Genomic DNA, 23,323 nt, shown 5'->3' on the forward strand with positions numbered 1-23,323 from the left:
GCTGCCTTGTGTGAAGATGCCTCGTTCAGTTTTCTCTGAGGCTGCTGTGCCATTTGGAGCAAAGATGAATATAAAGTTTACAGCATATCTTGTCACTGGACATTGTTTGCACTGTTTATGTATTTATATTATTTACTGTAGGTATTGGTGAAAAAAAGCTTTATGCTGTGAAAAACTGAAATCTGGAAATTAGAATTGTTGTTTTTACATATATTCCTGTTGAAAATACGAAAATTTGTATATTTATTTATTTTGTTTGTCTGATAGCATTTATCTAAAAAATAAATCGGACATTTCAAACAGTTACTGCTTGAGTAGTCTTTTCACAACGTACTTTTTTACTCTTACTTGAGTAACTTTTTTGACGACTACTTTTTACTTTTACTCGAGTAATAATATCTTAAAGTAATGCTACTCTTACTTGAGTACAATTTTTGGATACTCGACCCACCTCTGGGCCACAGTGATGCGGACGCTGCACCGGACCGTCGTGGTGAAGAGGGAGCTGAGTGTAAAAGCGAAGCTCTCAATTTACCGGTCGATCTACGTCCCTACCCTCACCTATGGCCACGAGCTGTGGGTAGTGACCGAAAGAACGAGATCGCGGATACAAGCGGCAGAAATGAGCTTCCTCCGAAGGGTGGCTGGCCTCTCCCTTAGAGATAGGGTGAGAAGGTCGGCCATCCGGGAGGGGCTCAGAGTAGAGCAGCTGCTGCTCCACATCGAAAGGAGCCAGCTTGAGGTGGTTCGGGCATCTGACAAGGATGCCCCCTGGGCGCCTCCTGGGTGAGGTGTTCCAGGCATGTCCCACCGGGAGGAGGCCCCGGGGCAGACCCAGGACACGCTGGAGAGATTATATCTCTCGGCTGGCCTGGGAACGCCTTGGTGTTCCCCCGGATAAGCTGGAGGAGGTGGCTGGGGAGAGGGAGGTCTGGGCCTCTTTGCTTAGGCTGCTGCCCCCGCAACCCGGCCTCGGATAAGCTGAAGAAGATGGATGGATGGATGGATGGATGTTAAATCTAAATCTTAAATGTTAACTCTAAATGTTACAGGAGGCCATGAGCTGCTTCACTTCTTGCCTACCAGCACGTCCAGCGATTTAGCTGAAAACATCGGAAGATCCGTTTTGTCGGCCAACCAGAGGTTCAGCAGTAGTGCGCTCTCAGCAGCTGTGGTCTCCACTTCACAATCGCTGCAGCACATGTCCAGCTAAATCGCTGGACGTGCTGGTAGGCAAGAAGTGAAGCAGCTCATGGCGGTGAGAAGTGACCATCAGGGAGAGCAGACACAATCTGACCACTACCGGCACACTTTTGCACCCGAGGATTTCGTAAAGCTTTTATTTTGGTATTTCCGTTGATTCGTACAATAAATTTGCATGTTAGCTAAATATTTAGATTTAACATTTAGATTTAGATTTAAATATAATAAGATTTAAATTCAACATTTAGATTTAACATTTAAAATTGTGTTTTAAATATGAAAAGTTACAAATATTTTACTAAATGTTGTAAAAAAATGACTCGAAAAAAGGTTTTTGAAAGGTTTTGAGCTACATGTGGAAAAATGTTGCCATTAATTTCAGCATGTTTCACTTTACAAACCATACATTACCCATGTAAATCTCACAGTCTAAGAAGGCTAACCTGCCACTGATCAGTGTTGCTGATCAATGGCTCATGACAGTTTGCATAATAATGATCATAAACTGAGCTCCCAGCCCATTGTTCCTTCAGTGGGCTGATTTCAGTCATTATGCAAATGTCCTGTTTATAAGATTGAAACCTGCAGTCAGCTGAGACTGAAGGAGTCAGCTGGATGATGACCAAACGTTTCTCCCACTGAAAACGTCCAGATGAACAGAATCGACCTTTTTGGACACACAATATCTAGACATCTGCAAAGAAACACATTTCTTCATCGTCTCCTTTGTTCTTTTAATCCTGGACCTGCATCATCCAGTAATCTCATACTAAGCTACTCTGTCTGAAACGAGCTGCTTTAGCTTAGCTCTCATTTAAATATTTAAACAGTATAAAAACATTTAGGCAAAGACTGCAGAGCTGACAGTTGTTCAGACGTCACTGCTGTTCCCAGTGTTTCATCGAAGCATTTTAATGCCTTTGTCTTATTCTAATATCTGAGATACTCTTATTTCTGTGACTACTTTTACATTTCGGTTTGAAATGTTATTTAAATGATTGAGTTTATAATGAATCAAAGTGTATGTCAACATAAGGAAAAACATCAGAAGTAAATGGAAAAAAACACATTTTCATAAATTTATTTCTTTATTTAATTCTGTTTGTTATGACAGTATTTATTTCAGATTGCTTTTATTGATTTTCAATGATCATATATTGAAATATCTATGTGTAAGATGTTTATTTTTCTTAAAATTAAAACTAATATATGCTTTAAAACATCCACCATGGAGTTTACGAGAAGCTTCTACGAGACAAAATACTGACAAACTGACCAAAAGAAGGAAAAGTCCCCTCCAGTAAAACATTTAAATTTATTCATTCATAACGTCTTTGCTGGTGCTATTATTATGATAAAGTTAAACACACTGACTGGTTATCTAAAAGCAGAAAACACGGTGAATAAAACACGGTGAATAATAGGCTGATAATGCATTAAAATCTTTAGTTCTGTGCAAAACTGTAGACCAGAGAAAAATGTGGGCGCTCTCGTCCTTCCAGATCTTCTCTGAGTGGTTGTGGGAGTCGGGTTTTCTTCCTTTTGCTTCAGTTCCCTTTCATTTCGTCTCCCAGCTCGAACAGATCATCCATCAGATCTGAGACAAACCAAGAAGACAGAGGATAGGTTACTAACTCTAAACAGATTATACGTGAGTCTGGGCTGCTGATACGTCAGTCGGAGGTTCACTAAAGACAACTTAAACCAGTGAGTGATGAAGGCGTAAAGTCATGACATACTTAAACCAAAAGATGCAACACGTGTGTGAATATATCTGCTTTGGATTTCTGGACTCATCCAGAATCCCAGTACCTAAAAACCCCTTTAACTTTTATCAAGGCTTCCTCTGAATGGCTGACTTCAGGAAGCCTGCTGAGGGGCAAAAACTGGTGCTTGCAGCGAGCACCCTGCCTGTAGCTGATTCTTTCTTTTGTCACTTCCTGACATGTTTTCTTTTAGCAACAACTTCCTGACTTTAAGCCTTCATGGCTTCATCTTCAGTGAGCGGACAGCTGAGCACCAACAGGAGGGTCTCTTTATCCCTACCTCTGTCTGTTGTGACTCCTTCCTGTCCTACAGGTCCAGCTGATCCTCCACTTCCTCCTGCACCTCCTCCCATCGTCGGTCCCACGCTCCCTCCTGCACCTCCTCCCATCGTTGGTCCCACGCTCCCTCCTGTAGTTCCCGCTAAATTCCCTTCGGGTACTGGTTTCTTGCCCCCACTATCATCTTTGTTGGGCACATTTGGGAGGGGTGCTCCTTTATCGTCTTTGTCCTTATTTTTGTTCTTGTTGCCTCCAAACATCGAGAAGATGCCGCCTCCTCCTCCTTTCTTCTCACCTTTGTTCTTGTTGGCTGAATTCAGAGCTCCCTTCACTGCCCCCTCCACCAAGCTACCTGCTCGGAAAAAACAAACACTTTAGGTTCAAAAACATCTTTTCTCGATCTCCACTGCCCCCCTTCTCTGCAGCTCAGGTTTCCAACACATTTTCCTCATTTAATGTTTTGAAGGCTCTGAGGAGAAACTCAGTAACGTTCCCAAAATTCACCCAGAGGTGAGATCCAACAGCTCTGTCTCAGACTCTGCAGGCCTCAGTAAAGGTTAAATTTCATGACAGCCATACTTGTCCATCAAATGTGGGTTGTTTGGAGGGCTGCAGGAGAAAGCCATATTCTTCTCTTTAACAGAACACGGCAGCAAAGCTGCTTCTGAACAAACAACACCAAACTGCAGATGTTTGACCGTCATGGACAGCAGCACGTTTGGAGGAAACAAACGCCTCAGAGCAGCTGTGAGCACCGTGGAGGAGGAATGATGATCTGAGTGCACCACGAGCTCCTCTCTACACCAAAGTATTCTTGAGTCAGCGTGAGGCCGTCTGTCTCACAGAAAGTTCGGACCAAACTGGTCATCAGCAGGACAAAGCTCTGAGCGCAGCTGCAAATCTGCGACAGCACGTCTGCATGGAGCTGCTGCAGAGCTCAGAGCTGAGCATGAATGAATGCTGCAAACCTGAATGAGCTGAAGCGACGCTGCAAAGAGGAACTGCTGCCCTTTAATGGACACAGCACATATGTTTACATAATGAAATGCAGCAGGGAGTCACATGTCTGTTTATCAGTTCGTCACCTTGGCGATCTCTCGCTGGACAACATTTTCTTCCTTTTTACAGCACCACCCTGTGCTGGTGCCGTTTGGTATCTAACATTACAGGACACAACAGAAACCATCACTGCAACTTAATGCTGCTGAATCAGGGGGCGGAGTCAGTTTGCTTTAGTTCCTATCAAATAAATGCTGACATGATGCAGTGCGTCACACTTTTGTTCTTCTGAGGCTGTATCGAGTCATTTTAGACCCGATAAAGACCAGATGACCTCACCTCCTCCTCCTCCTCATCTTCTGGTGGACACTCAGGAGTGCCCCAGGGCCTCACCTAAGAGGTGCCCGGGAGGTGCCCTCAGATGAACCCATGTTATGACGTGGACAAGTGGCGTCTCTACTCTGAGCCCCTCCCAAATGACTGACTCCTCACACAGACAGGTTTTTCTACCAATTCCTCAGCTCTGACTCGTCCCTGACGAGGGGGGCGTGGGACTCACATCACAGTTACAATCAGTTAACAGGTCGGGTATGCATAATTAACAATCATTAATAAATGCTTAAACACAAGTTAACTTAATCTGAAAAGGGGAATATTAACTAAAACGGCAGCCTTCTCACCTGCACCAGGTAAAGTCAGGTAACCTGAACAAAAGGACGTAAAAATGAACAAAAACTAAAGAAAATATGAGCTGTTTTTTTTCTTGATACGCAGAATAAATCTGCCCTCTGCCTCTGAGCCTGCTTCTAACAACAAAGCAACAAAACTGACCAAAGGAGCCAAAGAGGAGGTGAAGCCCGGCAGGAAGGAGCTGCTCTGACCCGTCTCGCCAACAACAAAGGCTGCGAAAATCTCAGGTTTTACTAATGAAACATCATTTCCTCTTTACATGTCTGCAGTAGAAGAGTTTATGCCAGTTTCACTGTTTCGAATCAGACCATAAACGGATGCTTTGTTTTTTTACTCACCCGCTTTTTGGCCGGCTATCTGTGCGAGGTTGTCCATCTCTGCGGTGTTTCTGTCTCTGAGGCGCACTCAGGTGTGCTTTAAGTTCAGCTCTCAGGTGAGAGCGCGGCCGGCGACGCCCATCAGGTGGCTCAGCTGAGGAATCAGGTGTGTCTGCAGAGCAGCCCGACCTGTTCCACCGGCTAATTCATCATTCACAGAAGTGCTCTCCTTTTCTGTACTGATGTTACTTCGTATGTTTCTGTGCATCGAACTAGTTCCAAAACATGAGCCAACACAAACCGCCCATCACTGAATGTGAGCTCAAAGTGCTGCCACGCTCTTCAGGCCACAGACACTTCACACTTTAAATAACAGTGTATGAACTGTTAAACTGTGACTCACCTGAAAACAAAAGCAAAATCAGTGAGTAAGTATTTCTATGATACGCTACTTTCTGTTTCTACTTCTATTCTCAGCTACTGCTCTGATGCTCAGATGTTATTTGTAGTCTGTACCAGTACACGTGCACAGTACACAATGTGCACGTGCTCCCCTGTAAAATAACAAATCTGACCCTAGAATAAAACTAGTTCATGCATTTATTACCTCCAGGCTGGACGACTGTAATTCATTATTATCAGGATGTCCTAAAAACTCGCTGAAAAGCCTTCAGCTGATCCAAAATGCTGCAGCAAGAGTCCTGACAGGGACTAGAAAGAGAGAGCAGATTTCTCCTGTTTTGGCTTCCTGTTAAATCCAGAATTCAAAATCCTGCTCCTCACATACAAGGTCTTAAATAATCAGGCCCCATCTTATCTTAATGACCTTGTAGTACCATATCAGCCTATTAGAGCACTTCGCTCTCGCTCTGCAGGCCTACTTGTTGTTCCTAGAGTATTTAAAAGTAGAATGGGAGGCAGAGCCTTCAGTTTTCAGGCCCCTCTTCTGTGGAACCAGCTTCCAGTTTGGATTCAGGAGACAGACACTATCTCTACTTTCAAGATTAGGCTTCAAACTGTCACGGTTCTGGGTCCGTTGGACCCAGTATTTTGAGTTTATTATGTTTTGGTTTATTTCTGCTTCATGGATTGTTTTCTTCTCGTAGTGATGATGATGATTATTATTAGTTTCTTGTTTCTGTTTATCCGTGCTTAAGGATTTGTTCTCAGTTATATCTCACGTTTAGTTTAGTTCAGATTCCATGTGTCATTCTGTCTGTCTCTCAGTGTAAAGTCTGCATGCTTGTTTAGTAATTCATGTTTCCTGTTTTATTGTGAAAGTCTTTGTCTTATGTTAGTGTGTGCAGCTTAGCTCCCCCGTCTCGTTAGCCCTGATCTCTCCCAGCTGTGTCTCCCTCCTGTTGCCGATTCCCCCGTTACTACCCTGTGTATATAAGCCCTGTGTTTTCCCATGCTCAGTGTCGCGTCGTACCATCAGTTTTTGCCTGTGTGTTCTTGGTCTCAGTGTTCCGTCCTCACTTTATGTTTGTTTTCCTGCCCGCAATAAAGCTGAGGTTTTTTGAGTTACATTCCATTTTCCGAGTCCTGCATTTGAATCTTCATCTCTGCCTGCCCGCACACAGAGCCTTGACACAAACTTTCCTTTTTGCTAAAGCATATAGTTAGGGCTGGACCAGGTGACCCTGAATCCTCCCTTAGTTATGCTGCAATAGACGTAGGCTGCTGGGGATTCCCATGATGCATTGAGTTTTTCATTTCCAGTCACCTTTCTCACTCACTATGTGTTAACAGACCTCTCTGCATTGAATCATATCTGTTATTAACCTCTGTCTCTCTTCCACATCATGTCTTTATCCTGTCTTCCTTCTCTCACCCCAACCAATCACAGCAGATGGCCCCGCCCCTCCCTGAGCCTGGTTCTGCCGGAGGTTTCTTCCTGTTAAAAGGGAGTTTTTCCTTCCCACTGTCGCCAAAGTGCTGCTCATAGGGGGTCATATGATTGTTGGGTTTTTCTCTGTATGTACTATTGTAGGGTCTGCCTTACAATATATACATATATTACATATTTTATAATTATTTTTTTGTTATACATCTAATTTATGTATTCATGTATTACATATATTCACGACCCCCCATCAGGTCACAGAAAGGTCATTGATTGGTCACCTGTGTCACAGGTAGACTGTCATACCAAACCTGTGCAACGTTTCAGGTATTTTCTCCTCACATTTAGATCAGTTCATAGAAATGGATTATTTATGTGTGTGATGAGCTACCTCAGAGACTCTGTTTGACCAGAGTAATAATTCCACATAACTAATTTATTCATTTAATTTATTCAATATTAAAGGACAACCAAACCAGAAACAATAAATGAATGTATTTAAAGTCCATGTTCAAGCATTTTAGTTTTTATTACCCAACAATCATATGACCCCCTATGAGCAGCACTCTGGCAACAGTGGGAAGGAAAAACTCCCTTTTAACAGGAAGAAACCTCCGGCAGAACCAGGCTCAGGGAGGGGCGGGGCCATCTGCTGTGATTGGTTGGATTGATCCATGTTAATGCTGACAGCTCTAATAATAACAAATGATTAAATGCTGATTATTAGAGATAGGTTGATCATATTTAAGATCGAAGCATTAATTAATGGCAGGACTTCTTTGAGCAGTTTTGTAGGAATGGGGTCTAAAAGACACGTTGATGGTTTGGAGGAAGTAATTATTGAAGTTAACTCAGAAAGATCAATTGGAGAAAAAGAGTCTAACTTAACATCAATGGTACTAAGAGTAGCTGTAGATAATATTACATCTGTGGGATGATTATTGGTCATTTTTCCTCTAATGGTTTGTGGCACGCCATTTCCTTTCCAGCTTACGAGTTATCTGCCTGAAGCTGTGCGTTTCTGAAAGACGGACAAAAAAGTGGATTTTTTTTTTAGTCTTTATTCAGGAGTGGGAGTTGATTCCTCGGGGGTCGGGATGTGCTTTACAGCTTCCTGTTTTAGTTTCCTTGAGATGTTTCTTCAGCCAATTCGAAAAGATCATCCAGCAAATCTGAGAAGAACCAAAAGTGAGACATTATGAACGAATCCATTCAGCGGCACAGCTTGTACACTTCCGAGGTTGCCATATACAAAGAGGCTTCAGTGTGACGGAGCGATGTGCAGTCCTGCTCCTCATACGTACCCCCATCGTTGGCAGAAGCACTTTGTGGTTTTTCTTCACCTTCTCCTTCCATCGCTGCTCCGCCACCACCGCCAGCTTCAGGGAGCGGCCCTTCAGTGAAGAGACCCTTGAATCCGGACTTCCGCTCCTTCTCATATTCGTCCTCTCTGTTGAAGAGTCCTCCTTTGTCTTCGCCCTTGTCCACCTCCTTCTTTTTGTCCTTGTCGCCTCCTGTCCGTGAGAAGATTCCTCCTCCACCTTTCTTCTTATTCTTGTCTTTGTCTTTGTTCCCTAAATGCAGAGCGCCCTTCACCGCACCCTCCACCGCATCTCCTGTACGAAAAGCACAAGTTTAAAATAATGGGTATACACGACGTTCTTTCCTGCACTTCCACTTCCTGTTCCTCTTCCTCAGTTTCCTTTATAGCCGCAGAATCAGGTGTTGTCCCACTGCGACTCGTATAAAGGCTTTATGGATGTTAAACCATGCCAGGTAACTGTTAATACTGATAATCAGTAATAATCACTCAGCTGAACCCAACGAGAGTAATTTTCCAACTATATTTTCCAGCTCCGGAGGCCATCTTTGAAAAGATGATCTCACTTGAACTTGTGAGATCACAGTGAGCATGTTTGCAATGTCACTGTGTATCGTACTGGTTTAGAAAGGTTGTCCAGTCTCGACTTTGTCATGTAAGCTGTAAAAGTATTTTTCACACATTGAAATCTGAGACAATGCTTGAACATGAAAATATCAAAACTATTAAAGATAAAAGAATTAAACTGTTATTTGTGTTTCTCTCCATCAAAGCGAATCAGGGTCTGTGATGTGTCTGAGCATTATGAAAAAAGCTGTCCTGTTGAGTCCAGTATTTGAGCGCACACTGAAAGAGTTGTTGTTACTGTTGTCTGTGCATCAGCTCAACTAAAAAAACTTAAGTTTGAGTTTCCACCTGACTGCAGCTCCGCCTGTTCCACCAATCAAAGCAGGAGCAGAAAAACGAATCAGCTTCACTTCTTTTCCATTTATCATTATTACTGTTTTTGCACTCACCCACTTTTTTCCCGACAATCCCGGCCAGTTTGTCCATGTCTGTGATTTTCTGTGTTGCTGTGAGGAGACGTTTCCCTTCTCAGGCAGGTGGAGGTGAGACTGGAGCCGGTGACACCTCTCAGGTGTGTTTGCAGACCAGCTCGACCTGTTCCACCTGCTGTGACCTCACAGAAATGTAAAACACAGAGTGTGGTTCTGACAGCTGAACTGCTGTTTGTTGTGCTGCGGTGATGGTTTTGTGCATTCGTTTGGAGCAGTGGTGTCCCAGCAGGACAAATCTAAAAGTAAAGCGCTGTCCTCTCCCCGTGTCCCCGTGTCCCACAGCGCTGTCACAGACATTTTACTCTTTTACTTTACAGCCTGTTGACTTTTTTTTTGCCAGTGCTTCATTTTTCATTTACATTTTAATAACCCTGTAGATCCCAACGGTTAACCATTTCCCACACAGCTTGAGCCTTTTCAGCGGATTTCGTAGATATGTGGACATCCACACGTGATTGTGCTGCGTGTCATGTAAACACATGATTTATAGAATATGATGCATAAACAGAATATATGAAGTATTTAAAATGAGCTCAAAGTTCAACACCTGTAGCAGTCGGAATATTCTACTGCAGCATTAATATTTTTACCTTTAATATTTCAACATCATCGTTTATTTGTATAGCACTTTAAAAACACAGCAGGCAGACCAAAGTGCTGAACAACACAAATCAACACAACAAGCAAAATTAAACATACAATAAAACTGAGAAGAAAGGTGTCAGTTTCCTACAGAGTTAAAAGCCGGGAATAAAAATAGGTTTTCAATCTGGATTTAAAGACCTGCACTGATGACGCTTGTCTAATATGGAGGGGAAGCATCGGAGCTGCAATTGAGAACCCTCGTTCTCCTGAGTTTTGGCCGCGACATAGGTACCGACAGCAACAGCTGCTCAGCTGAACGCCACGAGCGAGCAGGAACATGACAGGAGCCGGTGTCACCGGCCTGGGTCTGAAGGATCCAGGGATTTTGAATAAGCATGTGTATTTTTGGTGCTGCTGCCCTTTGTTTCCATGTGTTTGTGTATAGGTGTGTGTGTGGGTGTGACAGAGCACCGGTTCTTCAGGCCTGGTGGGTGTGTCTGCCAGGTGCCAGGTTTAACAGTGTGCGCTGTGGCGCTTTTTGTCCGGTCACTAGCGCCACAGCATGAAAACTTTAAAATTGACCCAGAAATGTCGCTCCGTTGTTTTGTACATTTTTCATTCTCGAGGAGCTGGAAAAACTTTATCGTTGTCACCGGCATGTTTGGTACCTTAGACTCATCAGAGACAATCACATCCAGGTAAAATAATTTTATTTAATCTACACGCATTTAGGAATTACTTAGCTAATTCAATGGATAATTTCAGTAGGCCGGGTAGGCCACTCACTTCTGTACGGAAGCGTAGAGCTGCCACCCAGGCAAAAGAAAAATACAAGTGTATCACGTTATAACGTGAAAGGTTTATTGTTCTAACAAGATACTTTTCCTGTTTGAACAACATAATATCACGTTATTACAATATACATAATTATCACGTTCGTACAATATAAATATTATATTGTACAAACAGGAAAAGTATCTTGTTAGAACAATAAACCTTTCACGTTATAACGTGATACACTTGTATTTTTCTTTTGCCTGGGTGGCAGCTCTACGCTTCCGCACTTCTGGCCTACCCGGCCTTTGAAGGACCCGTCCTACGTGGACCAGGTGGGTCGGGTCCTTTGAAGCATGCTGCCCCTGAATTTGGAGAGCATTAGGCTACGCAAAAAGGTCACAAAGCTGAAAACAGGCTTATTTTTGAGTTCACAAAAAAGCTTGTTTACACAGATGAAGTCTATAACGTTTAAGTCTTTTCACAGCGTATTAGAATATTTTACTTAAACTTAATAACCTGAATAATGCTTTGATCTCTTCAACTAATTGGAATTTATATTGGCGCTTTATATCGTACAGAAGATCGTACAATAATAGAAAGGAGAGGAAATTAGGACAGGAGGTCTAAGGCCTCTGTCCTAATTAGTTATTACAGCAGTGAGCTTGAACTCTGTGTCTAATACTGAGCTTCAGTAAAGATTCAAGCTGCAGTTATTTATATTTCCTCACCTTAAATCTTCACTCAAAGACAAGTAAGTATCTTTGACAGTGTGTATACAGATGTGTTATATATAAGAGACAAATATTGTTCTTTTAATATGTTGGCATCACTAAATTTGGCTCAATGCTTACATACATGTGTAAAAAGCAAATGTACGAGCTGTGATAACTGTGTCTGATAGAATGAAGAGTCGACTGATATATGAAATATTCCTGTATTGGGTGAGAAAATCAGACCATGTCATAACTGCTTTAACCAATTCACACTACAGCCTGGGTTTGCCTCTTATCTGTATTTAATTTTAATAACTGTACAGTACTCTGTTTTTGGTAACTATGGTCTTTGATGTAAATATTTAAAAAAAAAGTGTATGTTTCTGTTCTGTGTCCTGTTTGTTTGTATATTTGTTTTTATTGCTGTTGTTACAACCAAATCTCCCCCTGTGGGACAATTAAAGGATTATTCTTTAAGTCACACAGAATAGATATCAGAGCCTTAAACAGGCTGACGTCTGCTAAATGGGTCAAACTGGGCAGAAAGTCTACAAACACATAACATCCTTATAGAATATGATGTAACACTATAGATCAACTTAGCTCAGAATATATAAAGCAAATAAACAGTTACAGCAATATGATGCAACACACACAGCAGCTACTGATCCAAAATACTCAAAGCTTCATAGAACTGAAACCAACATTTATTTTAGCTCCATTCTGCTGCTGATACAGACTTTAGGTTTCTGAACATTAAACTTGTTGCTGCCTTTCATAGTGTGTAACTTGAAGGCCCTGAGTACTTTCTCCCACACTGGAAACACTGGGATGATCACATTATTTGAACATTACCTAATAAGACTGATTCAGCACAGACAGTTATGTTAAACTTTCCTAGCAGTCCTTCACAAACAGGGAACAGTCTGTCTATTCTCTCCATCTGTCAGCTGCTGCTGGCTCTTCCTCCTCCTCTTCCTCACACACTGCTGAGTTTGTCCTGGTGGATCATCAGGGCTGCAAAGCCTCACAGATGATGTGCAGCAGTGGGTCCCTCAGTCTGTACACCTGAGCCATCCTTCAAATCCGGGGAAATGAAGGACGCATTTATCGGCCGCATTTGGAGCAGCCTTCGTCATGTCGCTGTGACGTAATCGGCCTACAGATGCGGCCTCAGGAGGATGCAGACCCTGATTTGGGACACTGCTTAAATCTGACTAAACAAATAAAGCAGGAAGTAATGCACACTGGTGACAAAGCTCTTTTAATTGTGCCTGTTTATTAAGGCAGGACAAACAATATAATGATAATAATCATAAAACAATCAGACGGAAGAATTTGAATTTTCTGCTGAACATGAAGTGAAAGAAGATAAAACACAGCAAACATGATATGATGTAGTCATCTCAGGAGGCTGCAGGTGGAGGTTTGATGGGGCTGAAGGAGGTTTTCTATTTAAATAACCCGCCAACGACGTTCCCCAGACCTGAGAGAGAAACGAGAAATTAATATCAGACAAACACAGATGGAGCCGTCTCTGAAGCTGCAGTTCCTCCCACGTCCAGCAGAGGCAGCAGCGAGTCGACTCCCACACACTGACCTCTGTGGATATTTTCCTCTTTCATAACACCTGTACAGGTTTGATTTTTTTGGATGATAACGTGACAGGGTGCCATCAAATTCAAAATGAAATCATATCAAATTTAAATATTTGGTCTAAATCAGCTTTCTGCTTTCATCCTGCACGATGCCAAGTCACATGTAAACACAAAATGTTTAAAAATGCTGCTCCATTAGGCAGCGCTCACCTCCTCCACCTCCTCCACCTCGCTGACCCTCGTTTTTGTTTCCACCGTCGAATGACAGCACGTCATCGATGTTGAGACCTCCTCCACCTCCTCCACCTCCTCCACCTCGCTGACCCTCGTTTTTGTTTCCACCATCGAATGACAGCACGTCATCGATGTTGAGACCTCCTCCTCCTCCTCCTCCTCCTTCCTTCTTCTTCTCACCCTTCTGGCCACCCTTCTGCCCCTTCTGTGCGTATGCACTCATGCCCTTCTTCACTGCACCCTCCACCACCTTACCTGCACAACAAACAGCGTTTAGGCATCCTCACCTGAAGGGCTCTCACCATCACATTTATATGTACTGATTATTACTGCTTATTTCTACTTTCAGCGTGAGCTATTTCATCTGTACTTGGCCATCTGCAACCTGCCGACACAGCTCCACAGCCACAGATGGAAGAAAGGTCAGGGAAGGCAGAGGGAAGAAACAGGAGCCACGGCCGCTGAAAGGTGAACCGTGTCTGTGCGTGTAGTGCTGCTACTTTGTGGTGACCCTACTTTTGGAGACATGCTGAGCAGCTAGGTTGGAGCTGGTGGCCTCAGCTCGCTCTCTAAAGCTTCTGGCCTCACGTTAGCGTTGCTGTGGAAGGGTACGCGTGGACCAGTTTCCTCTTTTTGTGTCTGCAGTACCTGATGGGCGGTGTGGGCGTGCGTGACGTGGGCGTGTACCTGCTGTGCTTCGTGTCTGCTCCCTGAGCTTCAGCGGCTGAGTTTGCAGAACAGGCTGAACAACGACGGCCGAGTGCGATAATTACACTTACTTTGCATTGACGTTTCTATGACAACATGATTGATTGCACTGTAAACAAGGCCGCCCTCACCGACACGGCCGTGTGGAAATTCCTGTCAGTTTCACGCAGGAATGTGGACGGACAAACCGGGGAACTGTCGGTGTTGGTGTTTGCATTGATGTTGTTGCACACCTCGTCTTCTCAACAAAGTCCAAAAATTACGTTAAATATTTAAATTTTTTTTTACTGCAGGCTGAAAATGAAATGACTGCTCATTCATAAAGTCTGTGATTTAGTATCAGACAGTGTTATCGCTTCCTGGTTGTGAGTCTGAACTAAAGTGTGAGTGCTCAGTCAGCTGATCGCCACACAACATTTTATCCATTTTTCTGTTTTTGCTTAAAGAGCAAAAGGATTTTAAAAAGCGTGGACAGTTTAGATAACCACAGAAAAAGTAAGATAATCATAATCATGATAATAGAATGAAACATCAAAATAAACAGAGGTCGTAAGTTTACATTTCTAATGAAGAGATTCAACTCAACTGTTATGACCTAATTAAAAATCTTTCATTTTAGCTTCATACTTTGAACCTTTTGAAGGAAACTCTCTGAGGTTTGAAGCTGTTGCAGACAGCAGAATAAAAACTCTTCTCTTCTTTGAAATAATATTTAAAGCTGATGAAATCTGAGAGATTTTCCTCAAACTCACCGGCTTGCTGTCCCAAAGCACGCGCAATCCCATCATTTCCCCCGGGTTTGCCACCGAAGTCTGCCATGACTGCTGCCGCCCGGAGTGTGTTTGTGGATGCTGAAGCATCTGTCTTATACAGGAGGGTGCGCTCGTCCCCTCAGGTGACGGGATACGAGCGCCCCTCCCGCCCTGCTGAGGTGAGGCTGCCGCACAGGGCTGACCTGTCACACAGGTTTGAGGCCAGGCGGCAGCATCATTTATCTATTATATTATGTATACAGTGTCAGCTCACGACAACTACTGTTGTGGTTGGTTACTTCAGACTTTTAATAAAAGACCTGCTCAAACAGGAACGGTAATTTGAGAAGATGGCAGCACTGAGGTGGAATACACCTGTGATGGTGGGAGTCCAACAGGTGACTGAACAGTTTCCTCTAGATGAGAGACGAGTGCAAACCTCGCTCATAAATCATTTGTAGACTATGAATGTGAGCAAAACAGCATGAGTCAAGTCAAGTTGGCTTTATTGTCACTTCAACCATGTACAGTTAGTACACAGCGAAGCGAAACAACGTTCCTCCGGGACCAAGGTGCTACATGCAACATAAATTAACAGAAAACACTAAACTAGCTAACTAAGAGGCCTAGTTAGCTGGCTAGCAGAGGCAAGACAGACTGGCCTAACATAAATGAACAAAAACTATCTAACTATCTAAGGAAGACTTTTTTTTGTTAAGAGACAGCAAAGTGCACGTGCAAATGTGCAAACAAGAGCAACAAAGTGACAGTGTGACAAAAAAACACAACGTAACATAATAATAAGGTTTTGTAGGTGAAATGCAGAGATCTGTTTGGGCTCTTCTGCCTGACAGGTGGCAGGTGTGCTCCCTGAGACCGAATGAGGAGTTAATATGCAGCTGAAGCTCCTCTATGGCTGACGCAGTCTGAGGGAGGAGCTCCGCTGCCCTGCAGGGTGGAGTTGATGAGCTTCAGGCTCATCCCAACGATGCTCCAGCCGACGAAACTTCGTAATGACTCAGTGTTTAACATGGCAGAGCTGAAGTGACTGAATCTTCATGTTTTGACAAATGTGAAGAGTCTCCTGCTCTGTGTGTGTGTGTGTGTTCTAAAAGCCCTGCATGAGTCACGCTGTATTATTTATGTTCATAATAAGCTCGTTGACAAAGAGCTTTTTCACAGGACTCCGGGGTTAATCAGGTCAACAGGACATCATCACGTGGGTACCTGCAACATCCCAGGCCTCAGTTCGTTGATGGAAACTCAAAGATTTATTTCAAAAGGTCAAACAACGAAAACAAAGAGACAACAAACAAGTGAAACAGAAGCTGTCCACATGTACACCGTGACCTCAGAGACCTACATTTATCTCGCAGTTTGTTGTTTGTTTCACTGGGACACAAACAACATGCTGGAAGCCAAACTGGGATCTTCTGCTGTTTGCAGGATTGCCTCACAGCTCTCGGGAATCGTTCAGCGTGTGAACACAGCGAGGACTCAGTCACATCCTGGTGTTGGTTTGAACATCTAGAGACAGATGTGTGATCAGGGTAAACGTGCAGCCTGCCTCACGTTTTATAATCTGAAACCTTTTGGGGAGTAACGCAGTGTGAGTTCACTCGTCAGTTTCTGCGAAGCTCGTTGTTGTTTATTGACCTGTCAGACCGGTCGATTCACGCTCTTCTCTCGATGGAGGCGCCAAGGATAATCCGGTGTCTGATTGGCTGCAGAATCCAGGTGTTGCTCCGGGCAAGTGATTAACATTTATGGGTTTGACTGTAGCCGCCCTGCTGTCACTGAACGCCTCTCTTTGTTTGCTTCACAAATAAAAGTGGGTTAAGTAACCACGGAAACCAGGTGATTGGATAGAAATTGCTCCAGTCTTGATGTTGTTCTTGTTAAGAAGTCACAACATTTCAAGCTACTTTACAATTTTGCCAGACCCGTGATCTTTGTGATATCTGTAGCTTGTGTTCTACAAGATATTTAATTATATTCATATCACATCGCTGTAACCACCGGTGACGGGTCCGACCTTCCTGTTCCCTCTCTGTAAACATTATGGGCAGATGCACAAACTTGTTTATTGCTGGATCGTTCAGGACATGCAGCCTTTTTGTTCGGTGGTGAATAAGAACGTTGCGAGCGTGCAGGAATATTATCAAAATGTTATATTAAAGCAACAGCTGCTGCTCGAGGGGTTGGTCAGTCGAGCACGTGGGGAAACATTTCTGCCTGACAGGTAGAACCATGGTTTCCACGTCTGCACCTGTTGTGGGTGCAGTGATTCAATAAGCTGCAGAGGTGTGCTGAGGGAGACCGTTCTCATTCCCAACGCGTAACATACCGATGATTTGTCATGTCCCGAGGTGTCCCACAGGAATACGAAAGCTGACCTTCCGTGTCCCTATGATACGCGCCGGATTCTGGAGGGAATCCAATAGAATGACTGAGTTGGCTGTAAAGGAGGTCTGTAAGATGAGCAGTAGTCATCCTCCAGCCTTATGCAGTCTTAATCCACGACTGATAGAAAACTCCAGGCCTTCCTTGAGCTGGTGATGAGACTGAGCAAAATAAAACCGGAAGAATCTAAAGAGCAGACGCAGAGAAGCTACGTGGAACAGGTCTTTGAATGGCGTCTGTGTCTGTGTGCCACACAGCAGCTCAGAGCGTCCTCATGGAGGTGCTCCATCGTTCTGCTGAGGGACTTCAACACTTGTGTGGGCACGAGTGTGACCTGGACAGGTTTGAATGGGAGAAACGGCCCAGTGTGAACACGAGTGGTGTTCTGTTATTGGACCTCTGTGCTAACCACACATTGAACACCGTGTTGAAGGATGAAGGTGTTCATATTTGCATGCGGCACCAGGATTTTGTAATCATACCATCGGATCTGCAGCTGTATGTTTTGGACACGTGGGTCAAGTCGTCATCACCACCTGGTGACGACTTGGTTGGGGCGATGGGAGAACAAACATACAGTGAGGGTGGGAATGTCTGGCTGAGGCCGCGAGATCTTCAACTGCTGCCTTGTTGTTGTCGGTGAGGCAGTGTGTCATCGTCAGGGGTCCTTGACAGGAGCATGGCGGACCTCTGACCTCCGTCTGTGACAGCGAGAGTACAAGTAGCGTTTAGTCAAACCGGTGATGATGGAGGGAAAATGGAAGTTCATTGGTTTACAGAAAGCTTTACTATATTCATGCATTTCAAATTCGCTCAGGAGATCTTACCAACATCTAAACGTAGAACCTTTCTGTAAAACACCGACACTGTCATGGTACAGAACGACTCCGTGTTATTAAAACTCATCGTTTGAGTTTCTGGTTATTTGTTTATTATTTCTAGTGTTTAGGTGCTCCTGTGTGCCTCCTCCTTGTCTCCACGCTCGTGTGTTTCCTGTTGTATTTTGGAGAGTTTCGCAGTTTTTTTTTTAATCGAGGTCTTTTTATTGAAAGAGATTTTTATACAGTCACAACAACAAATAAACATACAAGCAGAGGGACACACTGCTCATAAACTGAAACCGTCCCATCTGCCAGAAGGAAAAGAAAGAAAAAACAAAAAAGGCAGAACGACTTATATAAACTTGACATGTACAGACACACTGTGGAGGAGGCAGCTATTGTCCATCTTTCCATTTGCCAATAAATGTCAGAAATGTTTGCCAGTTAGTGTGAAAGCTGGACGTGGCTCCTTTGACGGAGCATCTCATCTTTTCCAGTTGAAGTTACTGCATAACATCTATGATCCACCGTGAACATGAAGGAGGCGAAGAGTCAGTGCTTTGAGTTTTGAGTCTCGTCTGATTAGTCTCAGCTGCCGTTTCCTCGTCTCCCTGTGTGTGTGCTTCCCTCTCTTCTCTGTCGGATCGTCTTCGTCGTCAGCCGTGTCCCCTCCTCCTCCTCCTCGATGTCTTTGCTCATGGTTGTAAGGTTTTTGTAATGTTTTCCATGTTCCTCGTGTTCTTTTGTTTAGCTGCTCCTGGTTTCAGCTTTGTTGTGTTTTTGTTGAGCCTCCGAATAAAGACTTGCTCTCAGTTTAAGCTCCGCCTACACCTCCGTTTGTCTGCGCTTGGTCCGCTCTCTCTCATCATCACACGGTCTGCCTCACACATATAAATATATTCTTGGAGCAAATGAAGTAGAGCACCTAAGAAACGAGACAGAAAGTGGAGCTTGGACTCTGTGGTTGTGGCTCACCAAGTATAAAAAACAATGATTTTGTCACGGATGCTGAAGGAACCAAGTGCAGGCACTGACGACTGGCGTCCTGTGAGTGAGCTTTATTTACAGGCTGGATGAAGTGCAAACAAAAGTAGAGAATGGTAGTGACATAAACTAAGAAAAACCTAAACTGGTAACGAGAAACATGCAACCTGAGACAAAGAACGAGAGAAAAGCTGAACGTTGGAGAGAATGACAGCAGGAGAAACACCAACACAGGCAGGACAACGAGAGGAACAGCTGGGAATGATCAGACATAACCAGACAAAGGAAGCAAAGCGGAATACACTGAAGAGGACTGCACTCAGAAAAATAAAGGTGTCAACTGGAACCAAAAGTGGTCCTTTAGACTGATGCCGTAGAAGAACCTTCAAAGGTTCCCCAAAGAACCATCAAGAAATGGGTCGTTGGGGAACCTTTAATGGTTTTTGAAGAACCTTTTTAAAATGGTTCTTTACAGAATCATTTTAAAGAAACTTGAGTGGTTATTCAAAGAACCATTTTAAATCTTTCAAAATAAAATGCATCATAAATGGAATTGTCTTGACTAGGGTAAAATAAATACGAGCACAGCACAGACATGTTTTAATGGTTTATTGCCAGTTTGCAGTATACAAAAAGACAAAAAGACATTTTAACCCTCAGCACAACATCACTACTCATAAATGTCACATATTAGTGTTTTAAACAGTAATAAATAAAATTCTTTACTACACTATAAATAAAAACATAAATACTATATCTATAGATAACACAATGAATACATGTCTTGGTTAATTAATAAAACGTCAAAAAGTGATAAAAACACATTAGAAATAGCAACAGCTTCATAACAGACCAATAAAATAACATTTTCACCAGCAGATGTTTGCATGTTCAGTAAAAAACAACGTTTTTGATTAAAATGATCAATGAACTTCAGCATTATGTGAGGTTAGTTTCATGTTGGACTCGTTGTCCTTTGTTAGTCCAGTTTAGGACCATGTCTCTGACGTTTGTATCATATCAAAACAAGCCCACACCTGCAGTTGTTTCAGTTTTTTCACAGGTGTTTCCTGTCAGCTGGTCAACCTCACTCAGGTGGACATCCATATCAGCCAACCAAACGACAAGCTCCTCCCTTTGTGCTTCAAATCCCTCCCACTCTGAGACAAGGAGCTGAGAGAGAGAAAACAAGGGTCAGTTATAAAGAAGAGAGAAAGTGAAACCCTCCTCAGAGGGTCTGACTCTATCTCACTTTGTACAAGCCTGCTATTAAAGTTTAGCATTTAATCGTGAAATAATTAACTGCTGGGTGCTGACATGTAAGAGAGCATTGCAGGAGTGACACAGGTGGGTATTGTATTACTGCATCACACATTTAATTCATTCTGTTTGTGTAATTATGTAACCACACAATCACTCCACCCCATGCACCCCCTCTACATCCACACACTTAGCAGCATATTAGGAGTGATGTCTCTCCATGAACCCAGATTAAAAACACCTTCAAATGAATAAAACCACATCATCATCCATGTTATTTGAACAAGTTTATTTCATTTTCACATAATTTTTTTTTACCTTGTGTACATTTCAGAAGCACTTATTTTAAAGTATTCCCAATAAAAGATCTCTCATTCAGGATTTCCTTTAAACCAATGAACATATATGAATATACACATTTTCAGAGAAGCAGTTTCCCATCAGTTCGGTTGGACACTTTCATCTCAGGCGGCTGCAGACGGAGGTTTGAGGAGGCTGCAGGAGAATCTGGACCTCTGGCTTCCTACTTAAAGAGCCCCCCGAGAGCGTTCCCCATACCTGAGAGAAAAAGAATCCGATTAATAAAAGACACTGAATGTGAAAAGACATCAACAGCCGGGGCCAAAACCTGCAGTTTCTCTAGTGTCCGGCAGGGGCAGCAGTGAGTCAGTCTCCATAGACTCCCATGTTAAAACTGCAGCAGAAACAAATGTTTACAGTCTGATACACAAACTGCTTGACTTTTGCTTGCGTGTGGAGGAAACTTCTACAGCTCTTATGTTGAGTGTAGGCAGACTGCTAAAGAATGTGTCAGGAGGAACTCAGAGGACGTTTTTATTGTTCACATGTTGAATTTTTTAACAGCTGGGATGCAACGATTTCATAAACCCACAGAAAACATGTTCAGCTGCTACCAAACTCAAAATGAGTCTTTAGTTAGTTTAAATGTTTGGCATGTTTCCTGTGGTCTATCGTTTATGAGGAAACTGCATTGTGCTGTCATTTATTAAGGTTTGTGATCCACTGCTGGTCATGAAGTGCAAATTAACCTGCACAACATAAGATCAGTTTTAAAGTTGTTTCACTTTAAAGTAAGAAAAGGATGCTGTTACAGATCCTGGCACAGCTGGGATCTTATCACATCCACATCATGTGACAGCTGTTGCTTTGCCGTAGCTGTGAGCTTCACAGTTACAGGAGGAAACGAAAAGGAAGTTAGACAGCGCTCACCTCCTCCTGCTCCTCCTTGATCCTCATTCTTGTTTCCACCGGCCAGTTTGAGGACGTCTCCCACGCCGAAGCCTCCTCCTCCTCCTCCTCCTGCTCCTCCTTGATCCTCATTCTTGTTTCCACCGGCCAGTTTGAGGACGTCTCCCACGCCGAAGCCTCCTCCTCCTCCTCCTCCTCCTTCCTTCTTCTGCTCACCCTCCTGCTGCTTGTTTCCACCCAAGGCCTTCTTCACGACACCTTCCACCACCTTACCTGCACAGTAATGATTTATTAGAGGACGTCCTCACTGATGTCATCTTTTTATCATCTTTCCTTTTCTTTTTGTATTTTTATAATTTTTGCTAAAACTGTTGAACTGATTCTGCTTTAAATGATTTATTAAATATGTTCATGTTTGAATGGAACCTGTTTTATTTAATAGTTCTGTAGTTTCTGTGTCTGATCATCTGTCTGACATTTTTCTCTCATCTTTGTTTTTAAACTTGATCCATGAGTAAAGTTATGCTCTTTGTCGTCATGGTTATCATTGAGCTGTGTGTATGAAACATGATGTCAAATATGATGCGAGTAAGTTTGACTCTACAAAAACATCCCAACTTTAAAATGTTTGAAACACGATCTAATGATAAAAAGAAAAAAGTGCACATTCTTTCATAACATATTAAAATCTTTGCCTTTAGCTTCTGATTGTGCATCTTTAGAAATAAACGGCCTGAGGTTTGAAGCTGTTGCAGACAGCAGAATAAAAACTCTTCTCTTTTTAAAATAACATTTAAACCAAACTCACCGGCTTGCTGTCCTGCAGTACGAGCAATCCCGTCCATGACTGCTGCTGTCTGGAGTGTGTCTGTGGATGCCGAAGCTTCGGTCTTATACCCGCGGGTGCGCTCGTCCCCTCAGGTGATGCGGTACGAGAGCCGTTCCCGCCCTGCTGAGGAATCAGGTGTGGCTGCCACACAGGACCAATCATGTTGGTGTGAACCCAGGCGGCAGTTGAAGAGTGACGGTGAGGAGCTCCACATGTAAAAGTCACATCGCCTGCGGTCAGAGCTACGCCGATACTATGAGCATCACCTACTGGCTCTAAAAACAATGAGGGGTGTGTCTGCATATTTAAGTGACAATAACAAGCTTTATTATTAATGCTCATAATAAAAACCTGCTTTCATAGAACTGCATCAGGACACAGCAGGAAGGACTGTGTGTGTGTGTGTGTGTGTGTGTGTGTGTGTGTGTGTGTGTGTGTGTGTGTGTGTGTGTCATGACACAAATGTGTCTTCTCTCTTTGGTTCCTGCTGGTTTGCTGTCACACGGCTGCTCGGTTCTCACACTGCTGTGTTGATGGAGGCAGCGATGAGGATCGGGTACGTGATTGGCTGCTGAATCCAGGTGTTGCTCTTAGCAGATGGTTTATGGGTTGGACTGCACCTGCCCAGCTGTTGTTGAACGCCTTTCCACATTAGTTTACAGTAACCATGGAAACCAGGTGACAGGACAAACTCACCTGCAGCCTTTTACGCGCAACATGTTCATGTTGATCTTATTAGCTCATTTACAGGAGTCAACATAATGGAAGCAATTCAAGCAACATAATTTCACGTCTTCAGTAATAAATTTTTTTTTTAAAAATGAGATAAAAACAACATTTTTAAATTTGAAATATATAAATAAATATATAAATATATATTCATGTTAGTCCACATTTTGAGACTAAAACTCAAAATCTCAAACTAGCATAATAAGATAACATAATATAAAATCCAAAACATTTAACATTCC

General features: G+C 43.1%; 4 protein-coding genes across 6 annotated transcripts; all 4 read right to left on the reverse strand.

Moving 5' to 3' along the window:
- Positions 1-2,272: 2,272 nt before the first annotated feature.
- Positions 2,273-5,624, reverse strand: LOC105940575 (uncharacterized). Of its 2 annotated transcripts, XM_076891388.1 has the most exons (4): positions 5,276-5,610; positions 3,349-3,600; positions 3,250-3,312; positions 2,273-2,800 (listed from the first exon to the last, which is right to left on the reverse strand). In XM_076891388.1, exons 1-4 carry the CDS (start codon positions 5,310-5,312, stop codon positions 2,751-2,753), a joined length of 402 nt encoding a protein of 133 aa, XP_076747503.1. In that variant the 5' UTR covers positions 5,313-5,610; the 3' UTR covers positions 2,273-2,750. The 2 variants fall into 2 exon arrangements, with proteins under 2 accessions (XP_076747503.1, XP_076747502.1); XM_076891387.1 differs by having other exon boundaries at positions 3,250-3,600; positions 5,276-5,624.
- Positions 5,625-7,610: 1,986 nt separating this feature from the next.
- On the reverse strand, positions 7,611-9,571 carry LOC143421741 (uncharacterized). The gene is made up of 3 exons (XM_076891389.1): positions 9,438-9,571; positions 8,405-8,716; positions 7,611-8,272 (listed from the first exon to the last, which is right to left on the reverse strand). The coding sequence occupies exons 1-3, from the start codon at positions 9,472-9,474 to the stop codon at positions 8,220-8,222; spliced, it is 402 nt and encodes a 133-aa protein (XP_076747504.1). The 5' UTR covers positions 9,475-9,571; the 3' UTR covers positions 7,611-8,219.
- A 3,231-nt stretch (positions 9,572-12,802) lies between these two features.
- On the reverse strand, positions 12,803-14,978 carry LOC101475848 (uncharacterized). Of its 2 annotated transcripts, none has more exons than XM_076891390.1 (3): positions 14,847-14,978; positions 13,441-13,641; positions 12,803-13,040 (listed from the first exon to the last, which is right to left on the reverse strand). In XM_076891390.1, exons 1-3 carry the CDS (start codon positions 14,911-14,913, stop codon positions 13,006-13,008), a joined length of 303 nt encoding a protein of 100 aa, XP_076747505.1. In that variant the 5' UTR covers positions 14,914-14,978; the 3' UTR covers positions 12,803-13,005. The 2 variants fall into 2 exon arrangements, with proteins under 2 accessions (XP_076747505.1, XP_024660544.2); XM_024804776.2 differs by having other exon boundaries at positions 13,363-13,641.
- A 5,610-nt stretch (positions 14,979-20,588) lies between these two features.
- Positions 20,589-22,469, reverse strand: LOC105940576 (uncharacterized). The gene is made up of 3 exons (XM_014413777.4): positions 22,332-22,469; positions 21,545-21,796; positions 20,589-20,872 (listed from the first exon to the last, which is right to left on the reverse strand). The coding sequence occupies exons 1-3, from the start codon at positions 22,366-22,368 to the stop codon at positions 20,838-20,840; spliced, it is 324 nt and encodes a 107-aa protein (XP_014269263.3). The 5' UTR covers positions 22,369-22,469; the 3' UTR covers positions 20,589-20,837.
- Between the last annotated feature and the right edge of the window lie 854 nt (positions 22,470-23,323).

This window comes from Maylandia zebra, linkage group LG13 (assembly GCF_041146795.1).
Source record: "Maylandia zebra isolate NMK-2024a linkage group LG13, Mzebra_GT3a, whole genome shotgun sequence".
Taxonomy (NCBI): domain Eukaryota; kingdom Metazoa; phylum Chordata; class Actinopteri; order Cichliformes; family Cichlidae; genus Maylandia; species Maylandia zebra.